This window comes from Temnothorax longispinosus, chromosome 6 (assembly GCF_030848805.1).
Source record: "Temnothorax longispinosus isolate EJ_2023e chromosome 6, Tlon_JGU_v1, whole genome shotgun sequence".
In the NCBI taxonomy this organism is placed as follows: domain Eukaryota; kingdom Metazoa; phylum Arthropoda; class Insecta; order Hymenoptera; family Formicidae; genus Temnothorax; species Temnothorax longispinosus.
Genome location: NC_092363.1, coordinates 3,723,719 through 3,750,815, shown reverse-complemented (window position 1 = coordinate 3,750,815; position 27,097 = coordinate 3,723,719). Strand labels below are relative to the sequence as shown.

General features: G+C 41.2%; 2 protein-coding genes across 3 annotated transcripts in view; one reads left to right on the top strand and one right to left on the bottom strand.

Moving 5' to 3' along the window:
- Window positions 1-3,502, bottom strand: part of LOC139814302 (dipeptidase 1) — a 31,463-nt gene extending 27,961 nt beyond the window's left edge. Inside the window, exon 1 of the mRNA XM_071780476.1 lies at window positions 3,469-3,502. Within this exon, the coding sequence (XP_071636577.1) occupies window positions 3,469-3,487 (19 nt within the window). The 5' untranslated portion in view covers window positions 3,488-3,502. The remainder of the gene's footprint in view (window positions 1-3,468) is intronic.
- Window positions 3,460-27,097, top strand: part of LOC139814305 (beta-1,4-glucuronyltransferase 1) — a 56,109-nt gene continuing 32,471 nt past the window's right edge. For both annotated transcript variants that reach the window (XM_071780480.1, XM_071780479.1), the window contains exons 1-3: window positions 3,460-3,601; window positions 19,357-20,327; window positions 20,720-20,900. In XM_071780480.1, the coding sequence (XP_071636581.1) occupies window positions 3,503-3,601; window positions 19,357-20,327; window positions 20,720-20,900 (1,251 nt within the window). In that variant the 5' untranslated portion in view covers window positions 3,460-3,502. The remainder of the gene's footprint in view (window positions 3,602-19,356; window positions 20,328-20,719; window positions 20,901-27,097) is intronic.

Here is a 27,097-nt window from a genome sequence, read left to right as displayed (position 1 = left end):
TGAAAGCATTTGGTATCTTTATCCTTGTCATGTCTCAGGAAGTAATATAATGACACATGGAACATGTAAGTACCGCTACCTGCTTGCTCAAATGTCAGCGAGAGAATGGTGTGGCGACTTTGTGTACATAACAATGTGCTGAATATCGCAAGACAAAGACCAAGACCAAGATCGTACGTTAACCAGCTTGTTGACATAACAATATATTCAAACTATAAATTTATTTAAATTATTTTGTCTTTTGGTTACATTTCTAGTTAATTTAAACGAGCTGTTATTATAGATTAAATTCATTAAATTTAATGCTTATTTGGAAAAGAAAGTTTATTATTTTGATCGGAAAAGATATCTATTTATATACATGCACACATACTTAAAGTTAAATTTAAAAATTTTATACATGTATGTGTATCACAAAAATATTAGTACATACCTATATACATATATTACAATTGTTATAATTTTATTCTTTTAGCAGGTTTTTAATGTACATTGTGTGCAAAATATAATTAATTCTTTTCTTTAGAAATATGATTGATTACTCCGCTTTAAAAAATTATTTTTATTAATTATTTTACTTTGAAATGCCAAAATATTGATTATCTGTTTCCGCGGATGAACAGTTTTATTTTTGATCGTGTCGCGATATCGTTAGTTTCTTGGCAAGCTAACTGGGTAGCGAATCCTACCAAGAACTCACACTCACATACTTTGTCGCACGAACGTTTATATTGTCGAGACTCGGTTGGCGGGTCGACAAGGTATACCCGTAAATAAATTGCGCCCGTACCCAGGAGATTAGTTTGAGGATAAAATATTTAAACTTAATTCCATCCAAATAAATAATTCACTTAATATCCGGCGATTCGTATGCCCGCCATATCGTTACCCCCTTGATGCCGCGACGAGAGTAATATATCTGAGCGTAAAAACATGAATACGTACATTATACGCGACTGATACAAAATATTTTTCCAAAGTTGGAATTGCCCTAATACGTTATTATTGAAGATTGAAATTTTAACAGTGTCGAAAAGAAAAAGTGAATCACTTTAATTTATACAAGGAGAGTAAAATGTTTTGAAAAAAATATTACAAGTAAAAGTTATATATGAGTATTGCTTAAAACTCTAATAAAACTCGTTTATTTTTCTCATTTTAATTCTCTGTATGTTTGCGCTTTTAAGTATTTTCTATATCTTTGTAACGTGTGCGTCTTTACATGCAAATGAATACGTGTGGTATACATAATCGTTACGTACAGCAAACTTGTCTTCCACACGATTCTGAAATTATTCAAAGTTCTTTCTACTTAGTCGACGACGATCGTGGAAAACGCTTGCCAAGAACAGAGAGATGACTGGAGCCGACGAGCGTCGAAAGAGCATTTTTATCGGCCATGATAAAATGGTGTTCTAGTCGAGTTAAAGTTAAAGATCTGGAAAATCAGCGACTGTAAAGTTCGTCCCCTCCGTGTTGCGGTTGTTCTCCTGAATATGTAAACGCGCTACGGTTATTCGGGAAGATGATTCTGCCGCTACGGCCATATGGCTAAATCTGTTATTACGCTTCTATAATCATGCGCTGTTCCTGAACAATTCATCGCCCGCGGCCAAAATTATTTTCACAGATTTCATAGAAGCGCCAGCGTTGCTTGTTTTTCAATTTGCCCATGCTGAAATATTTTTCTCATTTTGCGTCGCTCTGGATGTTTTTGACTTTTGAACTTTTTATTTATAAAAATTAATAAATAATTGATGCAATAGAAAAATATGCATATAAGTGTGTGAAATTTGGTAGGACATACATACAAAACCATTTTTGTTATTTCTGAAGTTATAAATTATATAAAGTTAATCACACATTATATGCTGTGTGCTCTGAAAAAATAATCAATTATCCTACTTCACGCTGTCAAGAGCCCTCAAATAAAGAGGTGATTTATAATTCGCATTAGCTTTCAGAATAGAATTCTACTCATAATTTTACACGCTGTATATTTTAATTTAATATATGCGCACATTATTATATATCTTACACTGTCAAATATTAAAGAATGAAATTTAAACCATACCTTGAGTTAAATAACATTTTGTTATTTTTAATTGCCACGTGTCGAAATTCATTATTTTAACACAAAAACAGTATTATTTTAATTCCATTGGTTTAATTAAATTAATGGCATGTTAAGTAGGAGTAGCGGCTACCTATAGGAATGGTTAAAAATGACTCAAATTGAGTATAATTTGATACTATACGAATTTAACAGTCATATCTTTTAATATATCTTAAATATATCTTTTAATGTATGGGACAATCTACGTCACTTTTACCCCCCATCTGTCCAAAATTGGTATGGACGGATTTTAATGACTAAGGGCGGAAAATGTTCGTCTTGAAAAGAGCTTTCGAAATATGCGCAATTCAACATGGCGTCATGTTGGATCTGAAATTTTGAATTTATTCCTTTAAGCAGTCATAACTATGACGCCATGTTGAATTGCGCATATATGCCACACGCCTTTCGAAAGCTCTTTTCAAGACAAACATTTTCCGCCCTTATAATCATTAAAATCCGTCCATACCAATTTTGGACAGGTGGGGGGTAAAAGTGACGTGGATTGTCCCATATATGCATAAAAATATATATGTATATACGTATTATACATATAGAGGTATACTTTTTAATTCTCCAAATATAATATTATCAATAAAATTACATCTCAGAGTCTGACATGTGATTATAATTGTCTGAAACAGACTTAAGAATTTGAATAGGTCAAATATGAAGATATTATTTTGTTGAGAATTATAAAAATATAACTTAATCTGAAAAAAGAAGAAAAAAATATTTAAACATTTTAATTACTGTAAAAATATATTTGTCTGCGATAGATTTTTCGTTTCTCTTAAAAATTAATCTTCTTTCCAAATTTATTTTCTATTTTTGAATGCGGTTGCCGGTTGTCCTACATTTGGTCCAACCATCCAAATTGACCAGTCAATATAAATCGAAGATATCCAAACTTTTACTTGAGAATCTCTATAGCTGTCCTGCTCTATTCGACCCCTATCGCGGCGGTGAATCTCTATCTAACATTCTAACTGAATAACAATAAGAGAACGGCGCGTTACCAACCGTGAGGGTTGATCGATCCACCGGTTGCGCGCGCGCTCGCCGCATGCGCGGAATTAACCCGCCGACACGCCGCGAGTCGCGCGAGCGAGAGAAAGAGAAAGGCGCTGCCGACCGATAACTCTCGCGAAGGTGCCCGGGATCCGTAAATAAACGCACGAGTCTTTCCTCCTTTTTTTTTGTCACCCTTTCGGGGTATCTCTCTGACGTGTCGCGCGCGGCAAGGGAAGACGCGCGGGCGTGGCCGCGCGAGGGGTGCGTGCGTGCGTGCGTGCGGTTAGCTCGCGTCAGCGCGCGACGTGTGCGCGTCGTCGCCCATCGTGCGGACGTACCCGGAGTCGATGATACCATCGACGGCGACGGCGGATGTACGGTGAACGTCGATCGGCTAACTACGCCATCAGGCTGCCGCCAGCAAGAGGGGAGGACGTCTGTCTCGCGTGCCAGCACACATCAATGGTTCAGGTGAGTGCGCGAGAGTAGCACTCGGTGCAAACGTCAAGGGGGTGCACTCGTGGCGAGTGTGGGGGCTCGCGCCGCTCGCGGTGACGTTGGAGGAGTTGCTGCTCGCCTTGTTTGTTGTGTTGTCGTTTGTCGTTGCTGGCGAACATCAGCTGTGCCCGACGACGAGCAGACCGCGAGAGAGATGTCGCCACTCGAGACGAAACCACCCCTCACGTGGTGGTGGTGGTGGTAGCTTTCGGTTGCTATTGCTTTCCGTTTCAATTTTTTATCTCTCTCCCCCCACCCCCCGTTTGATATAGCGTCGAGTTATCGACGCGTTGCTAAGGGCTAGATAGTCTATCCTGATTTTTAATTGATGTAACAAGTTCGTGCAATCCATAATGTCGGCAGCTACGCTGCTATCCTGCTGCCTTATTCATAATTTATGACATTGATGTACAGCTTTCCTGCGCGCGCGCGGATATACGCTTCGTCCGTGATGGATGCACGTATTTGCGCGCGATGCGTTATTATTTGTATCCGCTGTCATCGATGGTGGCTAAGATATCCGGGGTCGATAGGTACGCTTATGAGTTTTCATATCGAGCTATGATATTTTGGAGAAACTTTATTTGCAGCTGTAGGAAATCACGTATTGATAAACAATAAAAACGTTATAATATCATACGTGATATTAAATCTATATTTTACCCGGGGAATTCAAATACATCGTGTGCAAATAGATTTTTTTATCAAATAAATGTGGAATAAAATAAAAAATCTCGATAAATTTATACCTGTACTCTTGCTTGTAATAAAAAAATTGTATGTACCAAATATCATTTTAAACTCTTTTAAATTCGGAACAGCATTAATTGACGAATCAATTCAATCGCTTCGTAATCCTTAATTCCTGCGATAAAATCGTATATACGCATGGAACAGAAGTGGAGAGAGGGAGACGGTTTTGAGCACAATGAGTACCAACACACACGAATCGCCTCGTAATCACATAGTTCCCGTAACAGTGTTCAGCATCTTGCGATCGCGCGAGTGCAGGACCATGAAAATCGCGCAGCATTCAATACAACTATTAATCCGCGATCCGTGATGGGGAGGGGAGGCAGATGTTGGAGAAAGGGAGCGAGGTGCGCGCGGCTTAAATCCTGTATAATCAGTTCCGGTTCTGTGGCGGTCCTTTATGTAAATGGATAATGGTTCTACAGCGGTTGTGGCTGGGTTCCTAGACGGCGAGTACGTTGCTACTGCCGAAGGGCAGTTCATTAACTGCCAGACCGGGTTCGATGAGAGAGTTGCGATTCGACAGGGAGAGCGAGAGAGAAAGAGAGAAGGGCAGAGGGAGAGAAACGAATGGGCGCGCGCGCGGTGTGGCTTTGAAGTGGTAGGCGCCTCGCGGGCGTCCAGCGCGGAACAACGAGAATTATCTTCTATTTCTCTACGTTCGCTCTTCTCCCTCGGCATCCGTTTATGCCCCGTCCATCCCTTGACACGCGCGCATCTATACAAGAATACGCTCCGTTGATTGGGACGCTTTAGGCGAGGCAATAATCGTGCCGATTATCTGGCCCTGTAAAAGCTGTCTTAATGAGTTGACGGCGAACGAGGGGTGTTAATACACGGTGCTTTCGTATTCATTTCGTATTAGGTTTCACGATCTCGCGATGGAAAATTGTTGGCTCATATATTAACGTGAAGAAACAGGGCGCTTCGATTTTCGTCCGAATAATGAATATATTGCATGCAAGTAAATGGATTAAAAGTGATGAATATTGCCGAGCGAGCAGTTCGTATGTTGCTTATCTAACAAAATATACAATATACAATTACTCGATATAAACTTCGTCACAGTTTATATTAATCGCTTGAGAAGTCTCGCGACGGTTTAATTTCTTTACGTGCATGTAATTAAGGACTGCTCCAAGTTATAACGGATATAGAAATAGATTATAGTATTTGTGTCACGGTTCCAGAATGAGCAATTAATGTTTGAGGGTACATTACTCGCTATTGCATCGGAACTGATTTCGCGTAATCTAATTTCTTTATTTTCTGAGAGCGGCGAGCGGCATTCTCTATGAGAGTGTAAAATGCACCTAATATTTTATTTCGATACAGTTTTCTACAGAAATTTATATAACGTGGCTTAAGATAGGAACGCCAATGCATGCGTGCGTAATTGTTCGTAATCTAAAAAGCAGATTATAATGATAGCAGCTTATTTAATGACTCCCTGTCGAAATAATCTTTAACGGCGTAATCACTGTCCGCCTAGTGCGTAGACAAAGTTTCTCAAACACGCGAGTGATGATTTTATCCATATTTTACGCTTCCATAAGCCTGTATATTGCATGAATGCCCGTGTGGAATCGACGGCGGTTTTTTCCTAATTACGGATTCATCGCGCGTTAATTCGTCCACTCTGCTACGTTGTCCCGTTAATTATCGGCTCGGCTCATCACTCCGCTTGGCAATTATTAACGAATAAATCTAATAATTAACAGCGTTTCATTAACGGCCACATCGATACCGACGATTATTTATGTAAACTGTTATTATTTATGTTTTAATTGCGGCACGTTTATTATTCTACATCAGGTACATTAAAGCCCTTTTTCCCACGATGCTAGTCGACGAGCTCGTAATGGTTTACGCCAATAGTTTTTACGCAAGTAACAATAGGAGCGTTAAGTTTGCCATGTTAAATGATAATAATTATTACGCTCGCAAAATATTAAAGAAGATTATTATTCATTGGAAGTATAATCATTTCTGGCATTGATTAACGGAATTTATGAGTGTTCTGTGTTCTCTATGTACATAAATACGAATGCACATTCAGCAGAAGAGATTAAAAAGTTCTACATTTCGTGTTTTTTTTTTAAATATGTGGCGCAATTTCTCTCACTGCTTTCACCTTCTCATTCTGTTCATCGATATTCCCACAATAACTCGCTGCCGATGAACGTTTGATAAAATATTCCGGTCATCTCAAAGCTTTCCACATATTTCCACAATGAATAATTAAAACATGTGGTGCACAAACAATACTCAAAATTCTAAAAATAAAAGAATAGATCAAGATATTTGCAATATGACAGTTTTTATTAGATCGGTGCAAATTTTCAATTTTTAAGTAGTTGGCAAAAATGTTACGATTCTAAAATGGGATCAATATAATTCGTTAACGCTATCGGTATTGATTTCAAATAGGTATTGATCATCAATGTCCGACTGACGGGCTGAAATGGATTTAGAATTACGGTGCTCAGGTGTGCGCGCTCTGCAGAAATGTATCGTCGAACGTTCGTAACTGGTTTTTCGCTTCGCGTTACGTCACGTCGTCGAATGAGCTGACGAAAATCAGCGTCCGTATAATCCGCCGGATGCTTGATCGGCCAGCCCGGAGCGAAAATATAGAGTACTCGACGATATACCGACCTCGAAACGACCAATTTATTCGCGGTCGAGTTACCCTTCTGTGCCACTGCTCTCGTTGATAGTATCTCCTGCCAGCGAGCAGCGTCCGAAATCATCGGTCTGAACTATCGACCTCCCGTGTATTTGGGATGCGAGGATGTCCGATAGAGTCCTCTTTTTCATCCCCCCCTCTCGTCCATCCAATCTCTCGCTCTTTCGCTCGTCAACCTCGTAACTTGTTTGATTTCAATCATTTTCGAGTGTTTTCAATACATTTTCCAAGTGTTTTCGATGCGAGGCTCGCGAGAGCGCGACCAGGTATATTGTTTTATCGTTTCCGGCTGTTTTCAATGGGCTCGGGGATGCGTGCCGGATATGCGAATCGAAAACGTTTGCATTATAGTGGATGCCGAATACCGACACCGTCCGTCTGAAGTCCCTCGGCGCTCTGGACGAAATATTTTTATTTGTTTATTTATTTATTTATTTTTTTCGACATCCATGCACGCTTCCGTTTTGCACGCTTACACTCCCCGTCATTTTTCACATGATACACAGCGCTGATTCTGTATGATGAAGTACGATCTTGGAATACGCGCTGCCGTACCGTGCTGAATTTGATGAAGGGCCCTTATTAGAGAACGAACACCACGTATTTTCGCATTCCAATCGCCGAATATAATATTTACAGATTCCCCGAAATAAGAGATATGCGAGAGAGTAATTTAATTTCACGTTCGAAAAATTCTCGAAAAAATTTTTCCCGCGTTGTTACGCATTGTTATACGTCAGAGAGTATGAATTAAAGTAATCCAGGTCGTTCGGCATTATTTAATTTATTTTTCCCAGAGAAGTATGCAGCTGAATTTATCACTCTATTTAACGCGAGTTTGTCGAACATTTTTTTTCTTTGCTTAATTAAGATTCGGCATATTTGCTCGGGAATTTAAAGTAAATTATTGTATAGGAAGTAAATTGTTTCCAATTAATTAAAATTTTGTGCGTATCTCGTTACATTTAGAGGCAATATATTATTAAATTACACCGCTAAATGTACTCCTACGGGTATACGTATGCGTATTTCAACAAATTAAAAACCGTATTCACACAATTCACATTTCACGTTTAACGTTTTTAGGATATCATTTTTTATTCGTTACACCGGCGCATATTTAATCAGTCCCGGCTGATTTTCAGCGTTAGCAATGGCGCTTCGTGCATGAGATGCAATAATTACTCGCCGAGACGACTCCGGGTGACGTAATTTACATGTCTGAGAAACAGAAAACTCGACGAAGTAGGCTTGACTGCCTGTCTCGTCTTCCGTGTTTCCCAAGTCGTCGTGGACCACTGTTTGCATCGTCGCGTCGCCGCGCCGGCTGCCAGTGACACGTCTTAGAATCACAGCTTGTTTAATTATCTCAGAAGTTATGCAAAGCAAATACGTGCAACGGCAGGAAAATTGAAGATGCGCTAATTATCGCGTAAAGACGCAAAAAGATGGGTTCGTGAGTAAGACAGGGGGCGAGAAGGAGGAGTAAGAAGAAAGAAGAGGGCGAAAGGGAAAAGGTAGTTGCTTAATTGCAGTGGTTTCGCCACTCGACGAGGATAACTCTCGTCTTTAACTCCTGCGGCGGTGATATACTTCTACTCTCTGCGCGACTTTGCCGTAAGATTCCCTTTCCAAGCACTCCCATCGAAAGCGACTAACTAGCTTTTGCACCCATATGCAGTCGGTAATTACACGAGTAACGTTTCTGGATGACAGATTAAAAGGGTTCCTTGATATTTTGCTTGGAGCGCTCTCGCAACGGTCTTTAAATACGATACAAGACAACAAATTAAAAAAAAAATACTTTTAGTTACGTTAGAACGTAATTCTCGTCTTTCTATCTTTAAAGTACCTCTTAAAGTATTTTATTTCATTGTTATCCGACGTTGTTATCCATAAAAAAATCAGGCGAATTAAAAGAAAGTAATAAAAATTTAACTTGTGAAGTTACAGGTAAGAAATTGATTTTGCAGAGCGAATTTCTATCAATTCCCCTTTTAATCCACTTATTTTCCGCCGATGGAAGATGAAGTAGAAATTTATTAGCAGATAACGAAGTCTGGCATACATTTTCATGAGCAAGCACACCGGAAGCGCTGGAGACAGACATCAAAAGAGTGGCGCCCGAATGATAGAGTGATTTTTGCTTCCTCATAGAGGAAGCTTTGTTTTCGTGAAAATTTTATCAGCGTCTGCTTAGTATAAAACGACTCAACGAGATATCGAACGTTCTAACGCTGCTCCCGGTTCGAGAGATACCGCTCTCGAGGGTTCGATAATACGCACGTCGGCCTATCGTCTCGGCCAGGGGAATGGGCGAGATTCGTTTATTATCGCGGACCGCATCTCTCTCGAATGGCCCTTTTCAGCCGTTGTATCCGATGGTTGGCGGTAAGGGAGCGAGGATAGAGGGAGGTGAGGGACGAGTTTCAAAGAATTTCCAATTCTCAGCTTTTCAGTGGCGCCTTCGACGTTGGCGCCCGTGCACGAGATGGGTTACCGTAATGAATGGTATTCAGTTTATTCTCGAGCTAAGTTACGTTGCAGCGCGCCGACCGCGACGTTGCACCGGCGGCGGCGTAGCGCGGCGCGGCGCGGCGAGGCGCATCCAGGCACTGAACCAGAAGTAAAATGGGACTGCGGCGAAATTGAAAGGCGGAATTTAGTCTTTATCCGTTATCTGCACGCGAAACTCCGCGCTCTCTCTTTCTCCCTTTTCTTTCCTCCTGTTATACGTCGGCATTCGCGGCCTTTCTTTCATGCCATTTCGCAGCAGCATACTCCGATACGGAATAGAATTTATCGTATGTTTTTAGGACGGCGGAATACAAAATATACGAAATAAAAGCAGGCACGTAAAAAAAATGTATCATTAACAGAGAACGTGGATTAGCGTACTAGGAGATAACAAATCAAGATTGATATCGGGCAAAGTAAATGGAAGCAGTCTGTAGCGAAAAAAAGCAATAAATGTGAGAAAACTGTTCATGCTAGATAAACCAATAATTTGATAAATAACAATGAATACATGAATATTGTGCAACAAGAAAAGACTTATTGTATGTAACGTATACCTACTTTTCACAAATGAATGATAATTAAAAATATCTGAAACGTAAATGTGTTATTGAAATATGTATAAAGAATTTAATTAGACGAAAGCAGCAACATCGGCTAGAAATACATTATCGTTCATTGGTCACTTTTCTATTCATTACAGATACCTTTATTTGTAAGTTTTTTATATATATGTCGAAAATATCTCCACGTATTTCCACGATGCATAATAAAGAAAATTATTTAAAGAATGAATAGCGGATGTGAATAATTAGCAATAAAAGCACGAAAAATATATCTGTCCGATAAGAAAAATATTTAAAGAATGAATAGCGGATGTAAATAATTAGTAATAAAAGTCCGGCAAATATATATATATCCTTCTTTCATTCCCTTAATTTATTAACAACAGGAGGTATTGTATCCGGATTTTCTCGTCAATCTAACATACGGGGTACGCGGATCTCCCATCAAAAACTGCGAAATCGCGCGTCAGCTCGCGGTTTTCGGACAATGTCATGCATAGAACATGCGTCCGTTATCGAAGCCGTCCGGATGGCATCCGGAACGTCGGGATATGAGAGAAAAAAATACACGAGAGTCATCCTGGATCTCTTGTGGTGGTTGAGCGTGCGGAAATGTGATCGCGCTGCACGTGTAGCTGCGTTGCAAAAGTAATTTCGCACGGATGTGCGAAGGCTGCGCGCTATCACGCGCTGTGGACCAGAATAAACAATCGGCACTCTCGTAATCTCCTGTCGCCCGCTGAATTACAGAACATTATTGATGAGCGTATAAATGCGGGATTCCGGCGGTCACCGAGTGCCGGTCTATCGCTTCGCGCGGAACCAAGAACGTTCAAGAGATTCGTTTTCAAGATGTATTATTGGTCTTTAACACGTTGACTGCCAAATACGATAATTAACTCGTACTGCCTCGATTTGCATTTAAATCGCAGTTACGAAGAGATTTGTAGGAAATATTTAATAAAATTGACAGTGGGCTTCTGGGGTAAGAATAAAAAATTAATTATGGCGTCAAAAAACTGAAAATTTATTCACAAAAAAATTTGATTCTCAAGTCCATAAAAAACTAAGAGATTTTTTCCCAAATATGGCTTGATAGTCAACGTGTTACTTAATTACCATGATTTTAGTAACAAGATTTTAATACTTAGTTTAAACCATGGTGCCAGTTTTTTTTTGTGCTTATATATAAGAGAACCGTGCATCGCATACGCGAGTGTGTAATTGCCAACGTAAAAAGTCAACGAATTAAAACGCAGCCGAAGGAATTTAGTTCCTGGATGTCTAATTTTCTAAATTGGACGGGAGATTTTCACAGACAGGTTCGATCCGGGGTTTTATCTCCGCCCGGAGCGATACGGTCGTTCCGCGATCCGTGAGCGCGAGCGAGAACCGCAGCCCAAATACACAATTTGATAATGGATTAGTTGTGTAATGTGCACACATTCGACGGTCGATTCCAGCCGGTACACGCGCGCTACACGCTGCAGACTGAATCAGTGATAACAGCGTGTTCGCATAATCAATCATGCCGTGACTCCACCTTCCGTACACATCGGCACCGTCGCCGCGCCTCCGTTAGAGTACTTCACGTACCTATCGTTAGTGTCTATACCGTCGGGTCCTCGTGTACCATGTAGAGACGTGTAGAGCTGTGCATTGACAAGCAGCTACCTGGGTGCGCACATGAGTTTCCATCCTGTTCGAATTACCCATAGGTCGTCGGAACTTCGTACGACTATCGATGTCCGTGTGTTCTGACAGCTTTTGGCTATTTGACTGTAATCGATATGTTCGATCGTTCGTAAGAACGCGGAAAATGTGCGCAACAATTAGATGCAAGGACGGTTTGAGATTTCCGATCAGGCTCAATATTATTAGCGATCCGTGCTCGCTATCGCTGTATTTTGCCGCATCGAAAATACATCTCTCGCTTTTTATTTTTTTACCCCCCTTTTTTCCTTTTTTTTAGTTACAACGCTGTTTCTGAGCCTGTTACACATTTGCGTAAATGCTCTTTGCCTCGGGAATGAATATCGACTAACCGCGCGCGCCCTCGATAGTTGTGTTGTCCGACCGACGTTGATCGGCTTCGGCTACGCAAAGCGCAGATCCGCCTATCGATCTTCCTCTTTCATCTCCTTCACGTGGATCATAGTTGCCGTTACCGCCGCGCCGCAATCGCCGCGTATTTGCAAGCGACGTCCGCACGAGCTCCCATTGCTTACCAATGGGAGGCGCGGCATTTATCGGAGAAACGATGCTATTTTGTGGTGGACTCGATTGACGAACGTTTGATGTTACTGTGTGACGTCGAACGCCGATCGGATTCCGCAAGCAAGCATGATGAGATCAGAGAAAGATCATCCGTATTCAAACAGTTTGAAATTTAAAATCTCACGGACGAAAGGGAGAAAGTGTATTACATACACTTTTCAAATAGTACACACGTACACATATCAATCTAGAATCGTAATAAATATCTCATACGAATTCGAAACGCTCTTCCGCAAATTCTGCTGGTTTAATTAAACTCCCCTCTCCTCCAAATCTTTAAATATCAATCGATACAGAGACTGATCGCACGAGGTCGCTCAGTTATGTACATGATCTCATGCCGTGGTTCATTTTTAATGGACTTCAAGAGAGTTTCCCCTCGAGCTCGAAAATATTAAATTTCTCCCTCTTTATGCGGCGGCTGCGTCGCCGGTCGCGCGTCGCCGGGAGGGTAAAAGCGGATAAGAGGGGTTGGATGGCCGTCCCTCGAAGAATCGCGGAATCGAGACACTTCCGAATGCACATCCCAATGCATTCTGATATTACCCCGCGACGAGAGCGAGAGAGCCTCGAAGCGCGCGCCCGGCCCTCTCTTGCAATTGTAATGAGCGTCCGCTGCGCGCGACGTAGGGGATTTGCCGACAGTAATAGTATGCAAACATCCTTGCGGAGGGAACACGACGGAGGACGTCTCTCGTCCCTCTTTTACCCTCTTTTCCCGCCACAGCCGTGCGCGACGTCACGACGAGTTAATATATCTGCCCACCAGACACGGAGGACACACCAGGACACCGGTGCGGTGGTTGTCCTCTTCGGGGCGGGACGTCGACGGCGGCAGGAATTTTCTCGCGTTTTACACCGGCGTGCACGGATGCACTCGGGGGTTTCCGCACTGGGTTGTAAAAATACCTGCAACTGATGTTCCTTCTCAACGGCGACGCTCCGCGTCCTTTCGCAGAGCGTTAGCGACGTGTGCAACGAAGGGCATCACGTAAACGAGAAGGAACGCCTGGAAGTTTCGCAATAACACGCGGAAGCTTTTCAGTAACCTTTTATCTTGATATTCATAATGTGAATGTTGAGAGGTATTTATTAATTTGTTTAACGGACACGTATATTTGTTTTTTTTTTATTCCTATTTGCTTACTTATCTCTTGCTGTAATCTCTTTTACTACTTCAGTTTTTGTCACGTTGTTGCTTAAACTTTGTGCGATGCTTCCGTTTTGAGAAAAATTTTACCGGAACGGAATAATCTGTTTTAATCCAAACATGGACATTTATGAAAAATCCTTCTATTTACAGCTTGCATTTAAAATATTCCAAGTATCATCTTGTATTTTTCTTCGTCGTATATTGACTTACGTGACCATGATTAAAACACATGTCTTAACGGAGGATCTCTGGTATATATTCTATTACCTAACAAAAGCACCCTGCAAGTGTACTCTCACTTCATTGCGCGACATTTCCATAGGTTTTTGCGCACGTTGCAACGTCGCTTCCACGTTTTTCTTTATGCAAAACAAAGATGATTGCGCCATCGAGGTACTCGTCCGCACTTTTTTTCGTAATAATGATACGACAAGCAGCGAAATGGAACGAAAACATGATGGTGGAAAAACCGCGTTTGTCGAACAGATTATAAGAAAATAGTTATGACGAAGTTGGTTGGTTTACGTACCGCCGCGGTGTGTAATGGCAGTCTTTCTCGGCGCGCACTAAGAAAAATATAGTACGGAATTTTTTCGCCAGCTTCGCGGTTCGCCGTCGTCGTTGCTTTAAACAATTTCGCCAAACGGCACCGTTTCCCGTATTTTTTTTTTTTTTTTTACGGCGGTACGTTTAATAGCTGTCTGGGGCTTTATATGTAACGCTGTCGTTTTCAAATATTATCTGTGAAAACGCGCGGTAAACGTGCCAAACAAGCGCAACTGTGTACGTTACTGCTTTGTGGGCGTGTTACAAACGAAAAGCTCGATAGCATAATAAAACTGCACCGGCCGTTCGCCAGTATTGAGGCAACGGTATTAAGCAATTAATTCGCATGTTAACATTTTGTTTTCTCAATAGTGCAGCCGCGCGGTACTTATAATTGGGATAATTTTATTGGCGGCTGGTAATTTTAAATTAGAACGCGCGCGCAAACGTGCTGTCTGCAATCTACGTTGAAAATTGAAACTATTTCACTCAATTATTACATCAGATGTAAACGTGTCAGGTGAAATCCGTTAAATTTATAATCGACGGAGTTAAAAGAGCTAAGGAAAACGACAGAAACTTCGTTCTTATTCATGATTCCACACCTGCTCGCTGAGATAACACACGGAATATCGTCGAAAATGTCGTCGTTCCCGCCGGTTTCCCGTCGACGCGACGTCGTCGGGTTGACGTACCGCGCTGGATGCGCCTTCGAATCGTCAAACATTTGCGCTTGCCATACCCATCGAGTACAGCTTGTCCCGCGAGAGGAACGGCGTGTAATGCGTTGCGGTATGCATACATGCGTTACACATACATACACGCGCGCGCGTTCCGCATACAAGCTGTAACTCGCGGGAGGGTAACATCGCGCGAGTGAGTACATTATGCGAGCGACTCGTTTCGCACCCTAATGCATTCGATATCCGCTTCCTCAAAGTCGGTCAAGGCTCCTCCAGAAGATGCATTTCCACTCGAGACCTCCCCGCGCTCGCGCTCGAAAAGACGACCACCGCACGTTCCGAATAGCCAACGTTTGTCCGTCGCGGCGTCGGTGAGGCCGCAGGTCGATGCGGGATGGTTGAGGGGGCCCGGAGAGAACGGGGGAAGGAAATGGAGAAGGAGGAATGATTTATATCCCTCGGGCGCGAAGATCTTACCTCGGGTGTTAGTTCCGCCGGTTGAACATCCAGATGGAAAGCGGGTGAGCACGTGGGGCGCGGTGCGAGGAAGGGTTGCCCCGCGAAGTTCTTATCGGTGTGTATATAATTTTCGGTGGGTTTGCAGTTAGTAACGCCATGGCCGCCCTTTGCCCTCGGCGCGGAACTTGCTACGGCGGGATACTTATGACCGACGTTTATGCCCGCGATGCACATTGTTCCCCCAAGGCGCATTAGGGCGGATTTCCCGCGTCGAGTGGTTCGCCGCGGTTTAGCGATTTTTGCCGAGGGCCGGTATTGGAGCGTTCGACATTCCAGGGTGGGTAACTCGATACGCACCAAGTTTCAGCATCGCGTTTCATCCCGGAATCCTTACTAGAACAGTAGGGCAAGTCTCAGCTGGGTTATTAAATTATTCATTACAAAGATAAAAATATAAAGAGAAATACGAAACTCGGTTCATATTAAAATGACGATATTAAACAGGAAAGAATTTTTGGATTATTTTAAAAGCAACTTAAAAAGTTAAGGTTCCCCAGGGCCTCTCGTATTGTTTTATCCGCGGCAAATTGAGAACGAAATATTGGAGATTTCACTTGCTCTGAGGAAAAGCAAGTCGACGTCTGTTCTACGAGAGCTGTACAGTGATTGCATTTTTCTACCTGATTAGACAAGATGTTACATCAGTTTACAATTGTGATTATGATATAGAAATAAAAATTCATTCCTTGGACATTTTATAATTCTTATTTTGTTATTTTTGTATTGATTGGTTTTGCAGAGAAAAAATTTTATATCAAGACAGTAACTAAACAAAAAAAAAACAGATATTTCTCGTTCGCTTTTGTCTTTTTCATTGTTTTCGATAGTAATTGGATTAAGTATCTTACATGTAGGTTCGAATCTGTTGGCATAGTTTCGAACTTTCTATAATTACTTTGAAAAATAAAAACAATACTTCAAGTATACTCAAACTTGGACGAAAGGGTTCGAACCCTTTATGAGTTCCTCGAAAAACAAGAGTGTTAATTCTAAATAAACTCGAACCGGATATATGTTCGAACTTTTTACGAGTACTTTATTAGAAATTAAATGTGTGAAGCATAATGTGTGTGTGTATATACACACACACACACACGATTATATCTTTATTACAATTTTATATGGTAACTTATATATTATATTAAAATATATTTGAACTGCTTTACTACTTGTAAAAGATTCAGTTCGTTACGATAAAAATTACTTATAAGTACATTTCGAATCCTGCGGGCACTTATTCTAAAATTTGAAACTAACTAATCGGGATTCGATTACTTCGCAAGAACAGTGAAATATTATTTCTTATGAATATTACTCAAATTAAAAAAAAATGAAACTTGATTTAATCTTGATCCCATGCCTAGTTTTCGACGTTCGATGCTGTCGTCCCCGTTATCTTGTTATAGGACTGACACTGATTTTTACAAAGGGTTCTGTCGGATAACAGACTCACGATAATTAGGACGGTAAAGCGGTCCTTGCTCTGCACTCGACAGTCACAACAGACTGTTGTCAGTAAGTTGTTCGGCAGTTCGGCACTTTCGCCGGTGACCGAACCACTTCCATGAGTTTTTGTTTAAAAACAACTTCAGCCGTTGCAATGTTATCGTAAGTTCCTCACTTAGAACGTCGCACAGTGAGGTATTTTTGTAAAAACTTTCTAAAAATATTTGGCTAAGAGCCAAAATATGAAGTTGCGAATTTTGTGTTTTTGAAATTGCGTTTCTATTTCATGAATTTAATTAGTGAAGTTATGTAACTGTATTATATTATTATTTAAAAATGACCTATTATAGATCTGTAGGATTATTCGCACAAGTGATTCGAATGTATAATTTATAAAAAGAAAATACTTTATTTCATGCGTAGGAAAAGATCTTTTATCTTTCTATAGATAAAAAATATACTTTCGAATGTTTTCGAAATTTATGTGAGAGTATATTGTAGACATTTAAATAGAATACTATAAGGATGTCTTGTATTTGTATCTTTTATGATAGTATAATTACATTAATTCTGATATATGTAATTAATTCTTTCAGTATACCTATATATCACAAATATTAAAGTTTTTATTTTTATGCAATCATTTTTTATTTAAATTTAGTGCATATTATAAAATGACATTCATAAAATATTTAGTTGTAATTTTAAGAAGATAATGAATAATGTTTCTTATAGCCTCACCATTATTTAAATTCAAAATACATTGAAAGTAAAATATTCGAATACATATTGCACCTTCTTTTCCTTACTTTTGAACAAAAACTATGCTTTTGGCCATGTTTTTCTGAAATTACCCCAATGCGTGCGACGGTAATCTCCCTATTTATAGAAGAGAGCGAAATATCTTCAGTTTAAACGCACCTTGCTTGACTTTCTTGACTTCCCTCGCAAATACGTGCGAAGGATATAATCCGATTACACATTTTGATACGTTCAGAGAAGGTGTAGAACAATGCGCGCGTGCTTGACTGCACTTTACCAGAGCAGGTGTATTTTCCTGCTGTTTGCTTTAGTCTCGTATTCTAGTCACACGAGCGATTTTTTTTAGTTTCAAAGCTAATCATTTTTCGAAATTATAGCAGCTGCACGACTAAACAACAAAATGCTGAATTGTACTTTTTCTTATTTTTTGTATTTGATTAAAAAAATTCATATTTTTAATTAAATTATTTCGCGAAGTAAACTGTGCTTTTTGTGAGCGAACGAACATACGAGGGTGGTTCAAATATAATCGGAAATGTAAGTTGAAAAGTTCACTTTCCCGGTCTAATCAATCTGTGTCGCCTTGCATGTTGTAATGCGTTCTGACAGGCCATATCTTGCAGGTCGTAACAATCCGCGTCTTCACAAAGTCATCAGTCAGATGCTGTCACAATGATTGAGTGAGCAATGCCAAATAATGTTGCGCGAATAATTATCAAATTTCTCTCGAATAAAGGGACCAATCCTTTTGAAATTTTAATCAGACTTTAAGCACAGTTTGATAATGAATGTTTGTCACAGACAAGAGAGTGTACGATTGAACAAAATTATTTTGAGAAGGGAGAAATCGTGTGGAAAAAAAATAAACCTTATGCTCGGCGACCAAGCTACTGATTTGACAAGCTATCTTCTTTGATCGAGGAATCAGGAAGCTTTTAAAACGATGAAACAATGTATTGCAGTCGAGGGGAATTATATTGAATAATAGTATATGAAACATTCCGGTGGTGTTGCACATAACATGTATAGAAACAAATTCCCATTTATATTTGAACCATCCTCGCGTATTTTACGTACAAATTATCTGCTACAAATAAATAACAAACTTTACACTCCGACTGTTTTTATATAAAGAATTCGCTTTATTCGGAGTAATCTTTCTCGAGGCGTTAGTCCGCCACCGGGGACTAATGCAAGATTCGTCATTATACGCCGGCCTCATCTCGCCACCGTCCGTTTTATTCCGCTCACGTATCTCTATGAAATTATTCACGCTAGCCGGCGACACATTGTGCCTCGCGGTTCTGGAAGAATAAATGGCGAACATAAAACGCGCCACGACGAAGGGAGCTACTCCTTGGTCTTAACGCGAACACGTTATAACGAGAGAACACACGATATTCGCCTCACGATTATTTTCTATGTCATGTTTTCAGCGACTTCGTCCCGTTCCTCGAGCACGAAAATGGTAATTCGACGATAACTTACGTCTCGTGGCAGAGCTTTTATAATTATTGTCGCATATATTATCACTTTGTTTTATATTTCATTGCTATATTATCGAGACTAATATCATTCTGGTGAGTTTAATTCTTGATACATGGAAGATATATATGTAAAATGTATCAATCCTAATTTTTTTGTTTCCAAAAATGTGGACACATTATATTGCTGATCCACCAAACTGTCTAATCATCAGTCAGAAATCACTCTTGCATATTTTTGAAGTCGAAATCTGAACTCTAAGATGATATCCGCGCAAAACAACGCGAACGATACACGCGATCAGAGTCCGTATGTTCGTTTTTTTCTTCTAGCTGGGATGCCGGCCATGGAATCTCAGTTTGACGAGCGTGATCATCCTGGCGCTGTCGAACATGCTGCTGACGTTTTTGCTGCTGCAATCGGAGACCTGCGCGCCGGAAGCGATCCCGCGGGAAGTGGAGGTGAGCGCCGTCACCGAATGGAATCTCGGCACCCTCGTCAAGCACGAGCAACAGTCGGAATGCATCACCCAGGATTACCAGCCCACGTCACCTGACGCTAACAGTCTCAAGCTGGATATTAAGCTCGGCAGATGGGACGCCCGGCGAATATTCCGGACGTTCGACTCGGTGCTGGTCGGCAACAGATTCACCGAGCTCTCGCAAACTTATCGGGTATGTCTGGCTACCCAGAGCTCCGTGGAGAAGTTACACTCGCTGGTACAGGTCGCCCTGCACTGGACCGGGCCGATGTCCGTCGCGCTCTATGCCGCCGGCGACGAAGAGTTCGAGGTGTTGCAGCGTTACCTGGTGTACCTGAGGAGATGCTACGAGTCTATCAGAGAGAGAGTGGTCTTCTCCCTAGCCATGCCAAGGATGCGAACGCCCAAGAAGCAACCGCGCGTCTTTGAACTACCGGACATCGTCGACTGTGCCAAACCGGAAGCCACGCTCAACGAGCTCATGACCCGCGTGCCCAACGAGCAGACCAATTGGCGGATACGGAACGTCTATCCGCAGAACCACATGCGGAACCTAGCGCGCAAAAACTGCCAGACGGACTACGTGTTTCTAACGGACGTCGACATCGTGCCGAGCTTCAATCTGACGATCGTACTCGACGAGTTCCTCAGAAATGACAACTGTGATAAGTGCGCCTATGTAATACCCACGTACGAGTTGGACACGCGCGTGAGGTTTCCCCCAAATAAGACGGAGCTGATCAGGCTCGCCAGGAAAGGCTTGGCCAGACCATTCCACCAGAAAGTCTTCATACACAATCAGTTTGCCACGAATTTTACAAGGTAAATGACATTTTATATTAAATACATTGTTTAATAACAATAATAACCTATTAATTTTTTATAAAGTTCTTGAAATTGTGTTAGCTTTAATTAATTGAAAACAATTAAAATACTAATCGATTTGGTACTCGTTGATTGAAATTGATTGAATGCCAACGTGACAATTCATGAATTCATAATGGTTTTTTTTACAAGTTATATTATTTGTACGATTTCAATAATAATTTGTTGATAATAATTGACAATTTTGCCGTTATTCAGAGATTATTTTTTTAATTTTATATATACGAACCTCGTAATTTTGTATGTATAAAATATAAAGTTAATCAAAAATATAAAATTTTGGACGGTACATATAGCGCATAGATGTTTAAAGTCTTTTTATTTCATAGGTGGCTGCAGGACGTGTCACCGAACCATCTACATCATGAAAATGTAAAGACGGGCAAGGTCTACATTAGTCACGATGTGACGAATTTCGAATTTCTTTATGAGCCATTTTACGTGGCAAAGGATATCGTGCCACCTCACGATGAAAGGTTTATGGGATATGGATATACGAGGAATACCCAGGTACGCGATATTTCCTAAGATACGTAGTTTTTCTTTCTAGTAGTTTGCACTTGCTATCCGCGTGACGAATATGTTAGTGGCGGCGTGGAATCGAAAATGCAATTTTGCCGCCGAGCGCGAGATAACATAAAATGATACAATATGAAAGTTTACGTTCGATCCGAGGAGGTTGATGATATACGAACGCAATTCCTTCCGCTAATGTGTGAAAATACTCGTATTCGGGAAGATAAGCGCGGCGAATGTAGTATAATCAATGTACCAAAAAGAAAAAAAACCGGTGCTTATGGCTATTATTTATGAAATGTATCGAATCAATTAGCAGCGATATCATAGAACAGATTAAATTAAAAATGCTCCCGCGGCAACGTTGCCATTAATACCCTCGATGGAAAAGCGCAAATGAATGATAAAGAACATAAATGGCTCAGATCCGAATGTATCCATGATAATTGCACGCGTGTGTATCGCATATGAGCGTGTATTTCATCAAGCGTGACCGGGTTTATATCCAACGTCGGGGAGAGATAAAAAGTATTACATCGAAAATTAATATACCTTTCGGGGTATTAATGGGATTAGTGGATAAATGGCAATAATGGAACCGGCAGCTACCGGCCATTACTACGTTTCTACGGTTCTGTAAATAGTCAGCATAAATTACACTAAAAGATGTACATTTTGGGATATTAACGGTAAAAGCGGGATACTCTGTGTACACATATTTCCGTGTTTCACCAACCGAAAGAGGGAGAAAGACAGAGAAACGTGTTTCGGATTACGATATTTCGCTAACTCGCCGACGCGGTAAAACGCGTGATACGGGAAAATCATCAATGTGGATGTAGCGGCCATAAAGTTACACGCGCCGGCAAGGGAGTATTAGCGAGATCATGATGCGAGCCAGGAAAAAACAACTGAAGAGGGTACCAACATGCGGCGAGAGCAGCAAACTAGAATGAACGTATTCCGTCGCGCGCATGGGACATTAATTGAATTATATATTATCATTGCCGCGGTGTTATCGGACGATGGAGGCTCATTTTGCGGAACGGAACATTATTCAATTTAAACTTGATGCATCTCCGGTGTAATCGAACGTTTGCATATCGCGCGACAGCGTCGCGCAGCTAGGTCGTAAATTGCGTTCGTTAATGTACTTTTCAGGCGCGTCATCCTCGCGCGAATTACGAAGATTCGCAAATTTCTTAGATCGATAATGCCGAACTTCGAAACTTCGTCACGTAACTCATGGCGAATCATGCGGCGAGACTCCGATATCCTTGGAATGGGGAGAATCGATCTCAGTCTAAAACTTGAAAGTGCAGGAAACAGGAAAAATGATACGCTTCAATGTTCACTCTTTTCGAAATCTAATCGTTTAAAGTTATCTAATCGTAAAGATTTTTCCCCACATTCATTTAAACAACTAAATTATTTAAACGGCCGCGAGGAAAAAGGTTGCGGTGACTAAAATTGCAGCGATCCTTAAAATGTTATTTGTGCCGAAAGCCACAAAACGAGCGCGAGGACCTTCCCACTTCCAGTCCATATATACGGAGCATTGTATTCCCCTGAACGTATAAATGTTCTTTCGTGGCATGCGGATCCCGCATTGTTTTGACAAGAAAGTACGACGGTACTGCTTCCGACTCTGCAGCGGATATAGCGAAATTCCATCGCACGGCAAAAATCCGAGCGCGACGAACGTGCACAGCTGCAATTCGTAAAACGAACACGCGAAGTATATGCGACGGCAATAAAACAGGCGTAAAATCTACGTATGCATGATATCGGCACAACTGCATTCGCAAGGAAATTTCACGATCTATGAGATTCACCGGTTCTCTCGTCCTTCTTCAGATGGGATAGTTAACACATTCACCGTCAGGCGTATTTTTGACTTTCCGTTATTCACGTCAGTTAGATGATTTTATATTAACAAGAACAATGAAATATTTAATTAATTGAGTTGCACAAAAATCTGATATGTAATATTTATTAGACTTCTTCTATAACGGTCACCGGTGATCGACAAAGCGTAAAAAATTCAGTGTCGGTTACCAGTGGCCGTTATGGCGGTGAATGTGTCAAATCATACTATTTTAATAGTATTATTTAAGTGAAAAGTTACGTTCTTTAAACATTACATACAAGTTTCACCAAACACTTCAACTTTGCCACCAAACAATCCTTGTTGATGGTGGCGATGGTGGTGGCGATTGTGCGGCCGGCATTACACACCGACGGATATCGGAAGTACGTATTCCTACATTGGTACTCGCGTTTCTCCCCTGTGGTTTCCGTCGCACAACATCTATTCCCTCCGCGAAGGAGAATGGGTATCGTTCGTTTACTCTCTCTTTACCATCTCTGTAACCAGTCGCCAAAGATTCATTTCCGTTTTGTACGCAACACTCAAGCTCAGTTATCTCGTTCTTTCAGGAAAGCAACATCTTCCACTCGCTTTTAAAATTTTCCTTGCCTCCTGTTTTTTTCTCTCTTTTATTTTCATTACAAGAGATTCTATACACTGTCGTACAGCAAATTTAAAAATGGATTTCATTTAACTATGTATATCTTGGTTTCTGAGTATTTTAGTTGCTGTTTCCAAAATTGATTTCCGCGCATTCTACCCGATGTCAAATTTGAAACCGTAGCCGATGTCTTTTTTATTACTCCGCATATATATAGATTGCATTCTTTTCGAGAACGCAGCGTCGCCGGCCCGATTTTATTCTGCTTTAATTAATCTTCAGCTGTTTATGTATACAATGCGCGAGGACAATGCGGTATGCGCCATAATTACGATGCAATTACGTCGGTTCCCCGACTCGCCTCGATTGCCCGGTAAAATGAGCATGTTAATTGCCGATCGATTCGTTAATTCTCCGTGCCGGCCCCCGCGTAGCCTTTGTCCGACCGCGAGCGGGCTTATAACATTTCTCTCCGTCCTCCCCCTCATACAACCTTCAATTACCCGTCGATGCACCGGGCGATTGTCGACGTGGTCAATATAAAGGATTTGGCCCCCGACGATGTACGGCACGCGCTGCTCCCGGCGCGCTCGCAACTCTACATCCGCGATCGATTCTGTCATCGTCGATTCGACACGCCAACGTAGTCGGACCTGGCGGGATTCTTTATTGTCGTGTTTATCGAGTGCGCCGATCGCGCCGGCACGAACCGCCCCGGCTTGATATCTCATCAGACCGGCGTTATCGGATTGATTCCGGCACCCGGGGCTGGCGCACCGCGATAAGCGAGATAAGCCTGGCGTGGAAGGCGTTGAAGTGTAGAGGAGCAGAAATAAAAGTCATCGGGAAATGAGCACATTTTGCGATGTATTTTGAAAGCGTGTATCTCGGATCGTAATTAGTTCGGGGCGATTTTTGTAAAATTTGATAATTTGAGAACCGTACGAAAATCATAAGAGAAATTATTATTACAGCAAATGATATTTCGAGGAAAAATGTCAATTCGTAAATATATTCGTAAAAAATACATTGATTATGATATAGGATATTAATATTACGATATAGAATATATTTTTTGATATTATATATTATTGATGCAATAAGGAAAAAATACCTATTTACATTATGAGGAGTTAAATATTCCAACGCCGGTATTATCGGCTTTGCGAAGTGACTTCCGGTCGCTCTATGAATAAGAAATGGCATCGATTTCGTTTGTTTTGTCTAACGTTTTATTTCTCGATCTATTATTCATTAGTAACTCAAACTAATCCATAGTGACAATACGATCGATTCGGGGACGGCGTTGCGACTGCAGTAAGCAGTGTCGTTGTCGCGAGAGAAGCGACATCAAAGTGGCGCACGCGAACACACCTCGCAGGTCACTACGATCAAGTCAGAAACGAGATAGTCCGTTCTAGACGCTTCAGCGTAGCAGTCATTCCGCGGTGATTGAGCGATTCCGTCGGCCCGGGGTCGTAAATCAAAGGCGGACCGGCACGAATAGAACGAGCCCCGATTGCCTGAATCGGTTGCGAGTGGACGAGTGACTCTGTCGAACGTTCGCGATTCGCCGGAAATCACCGTGCACGAAGTTGAAACTCGCATGCTGCAGATGTAAAAGTGCGAATGAGGGAACAAAGACGCGAGTAAAACGAATCGAATCTAATTTTTCGCAAAACGGAATTTGGATTCACAGAAGAGAGTATTATTTCAAGCCTGGCGCGCTCGCTTTGCCTGATTTTTCCCACTGATTAAAATGATCAACGTATTTGCAGAATTATGCAACGTGCGTTCACGAATTATTTTGCAATGCGATTCGTTAATGCTTGATCCGGCTTTCGACATAATTTATTTCAGCTTAATTCGTCCGATAGCACGCTGCTAATTTTTGACGTAACGCACTTTTGCGTCAGATATGATCCGCCACATTTCGTAGATATATATTTAATACGGGATTAAACGATGCTGAATAAGTAAATTTTATTTTATTTCACATTACGCGTATTTAAATTTACATTTTGCTGCAAAGTACCGAGCAAATTAACCTGCGAATTCAAATTATCTGCGCATATATCAAACGCTATATAGCGCGCAGTGGCTGCATTTCATAATGCAAATTCGATAATGGAGCAACAAAAATCTTACTCGACTTCCGAATATGCGGACGTGTCTCTGTATCGGTGTTATTTTAATGCCTCCATGCGTTTAATTATTTCCACGCATCTCCGGCGCGATCTTTTTCCGCTAACCATTTTATCATAATTGAATCGGGGTGAAAGTGATTTTCAATTAGGCTGTTCGGGTATTCCGCGCAGCATGTCGGTAGTCAACGATCCAATTCGATCCAAAGGGTGTCCGTAATTTAGCGGCTAATTCTCTCGTGGAAGATCAATGGCTCGCGGCTCGCAGGCACCGTGTAACAAGCGGCAATTTAAGTGTCTCGCAGGATAATGCAAGTTCTCTCTCTCTCTCTCTCTCTCTCGTACGAGAGGATCGATCGGGTTTAACCGTATCGTACGAAGTTCACGCAAGTTGTTGCCGTATCTAACCGACGAAAAAGGACGCACGGTTTTTATAAACTTTTTTTAATATCGCGCGTATATCGCGAAAATATCTTTGATTTCAATTCTCAGGAAATAACATCAAAATCTATAAATTAATCTAAAGTTTTAAACCGGCCTCCGATTTCTGACTCCACCTATAAGTGTCGTCGAGATGAACGAAAGAGACTTTGCGCTCTCTTTGGCCTCTCGTTGCTTTAATTCTGTACCAAGCTGCATAGGATGCCCCCTTAATGCTGAGAAGATAAGTGGAGGCGCCGCGCCGTACGAGACGGCGACGGGACACGCCGTATTCGCGGGGATTTACGTCGACGTGCGATGGCATAAAACTCAATTATCAGATTTAGCTCGCGGCTTACTGCCGCGTATAGCCGGCATATTACTCGATGATGCCATTTGGAAAAATTATACGACCCTGTTTACCCGTCACCTATCCCTGCTTTATGCCGACATGCGCCGGCACGTCTTCATTTTAATGCGTGTCACTTCTTTGCCGCGCTTCGTTCGACGAAACACACACGTTTTCTGCACAGCGAGAGATTCGACGTTATCCGAAAAGTGCCACTCGCGGCTTTACCGTTCTGCGACGGATATTATTCAGCGTTTCGAATCGCGGCTATGGATGTACCGTCGCAGAAATATGGGATATCCGACTGTCGAGCTGTCGAAGTTGCCATGGTATTATATTGGCGTCATATCTAAATCGAGCGAGAGGTCTCGATAAAGGGAATTTGGGGAAAAAGCGTATTATAATTATAATTAAATGAATATACAATTATGGTAGTTGACAAACTGTAATGAGCCATTTCAGTGCATTTGAGTTTATATCGTTGAATATTTTTATCATAAGTTATTCTCAAAAAAACATTTAATAGTACAACTGTGCTGATTTGATTGATATATGTATAACATATTACAAGGAGAATCATATTACTGATATTACAAAAGAGATATATGAAAAATATCGCGCTAGACATGTAATAAATAATTTTAGGAATATATATATCACACTCCGAAAAGAATATTGTCACGGTATTGATTGCTCAAAAAATTTCAATTTTGAGTTAAGTCCATAAAAAGTCTAAGATATTCTTCTCAGGGTGCGATATATATATTTAAGCGTATCGTTCAAATCATGTTGAATATTGAAACTCGC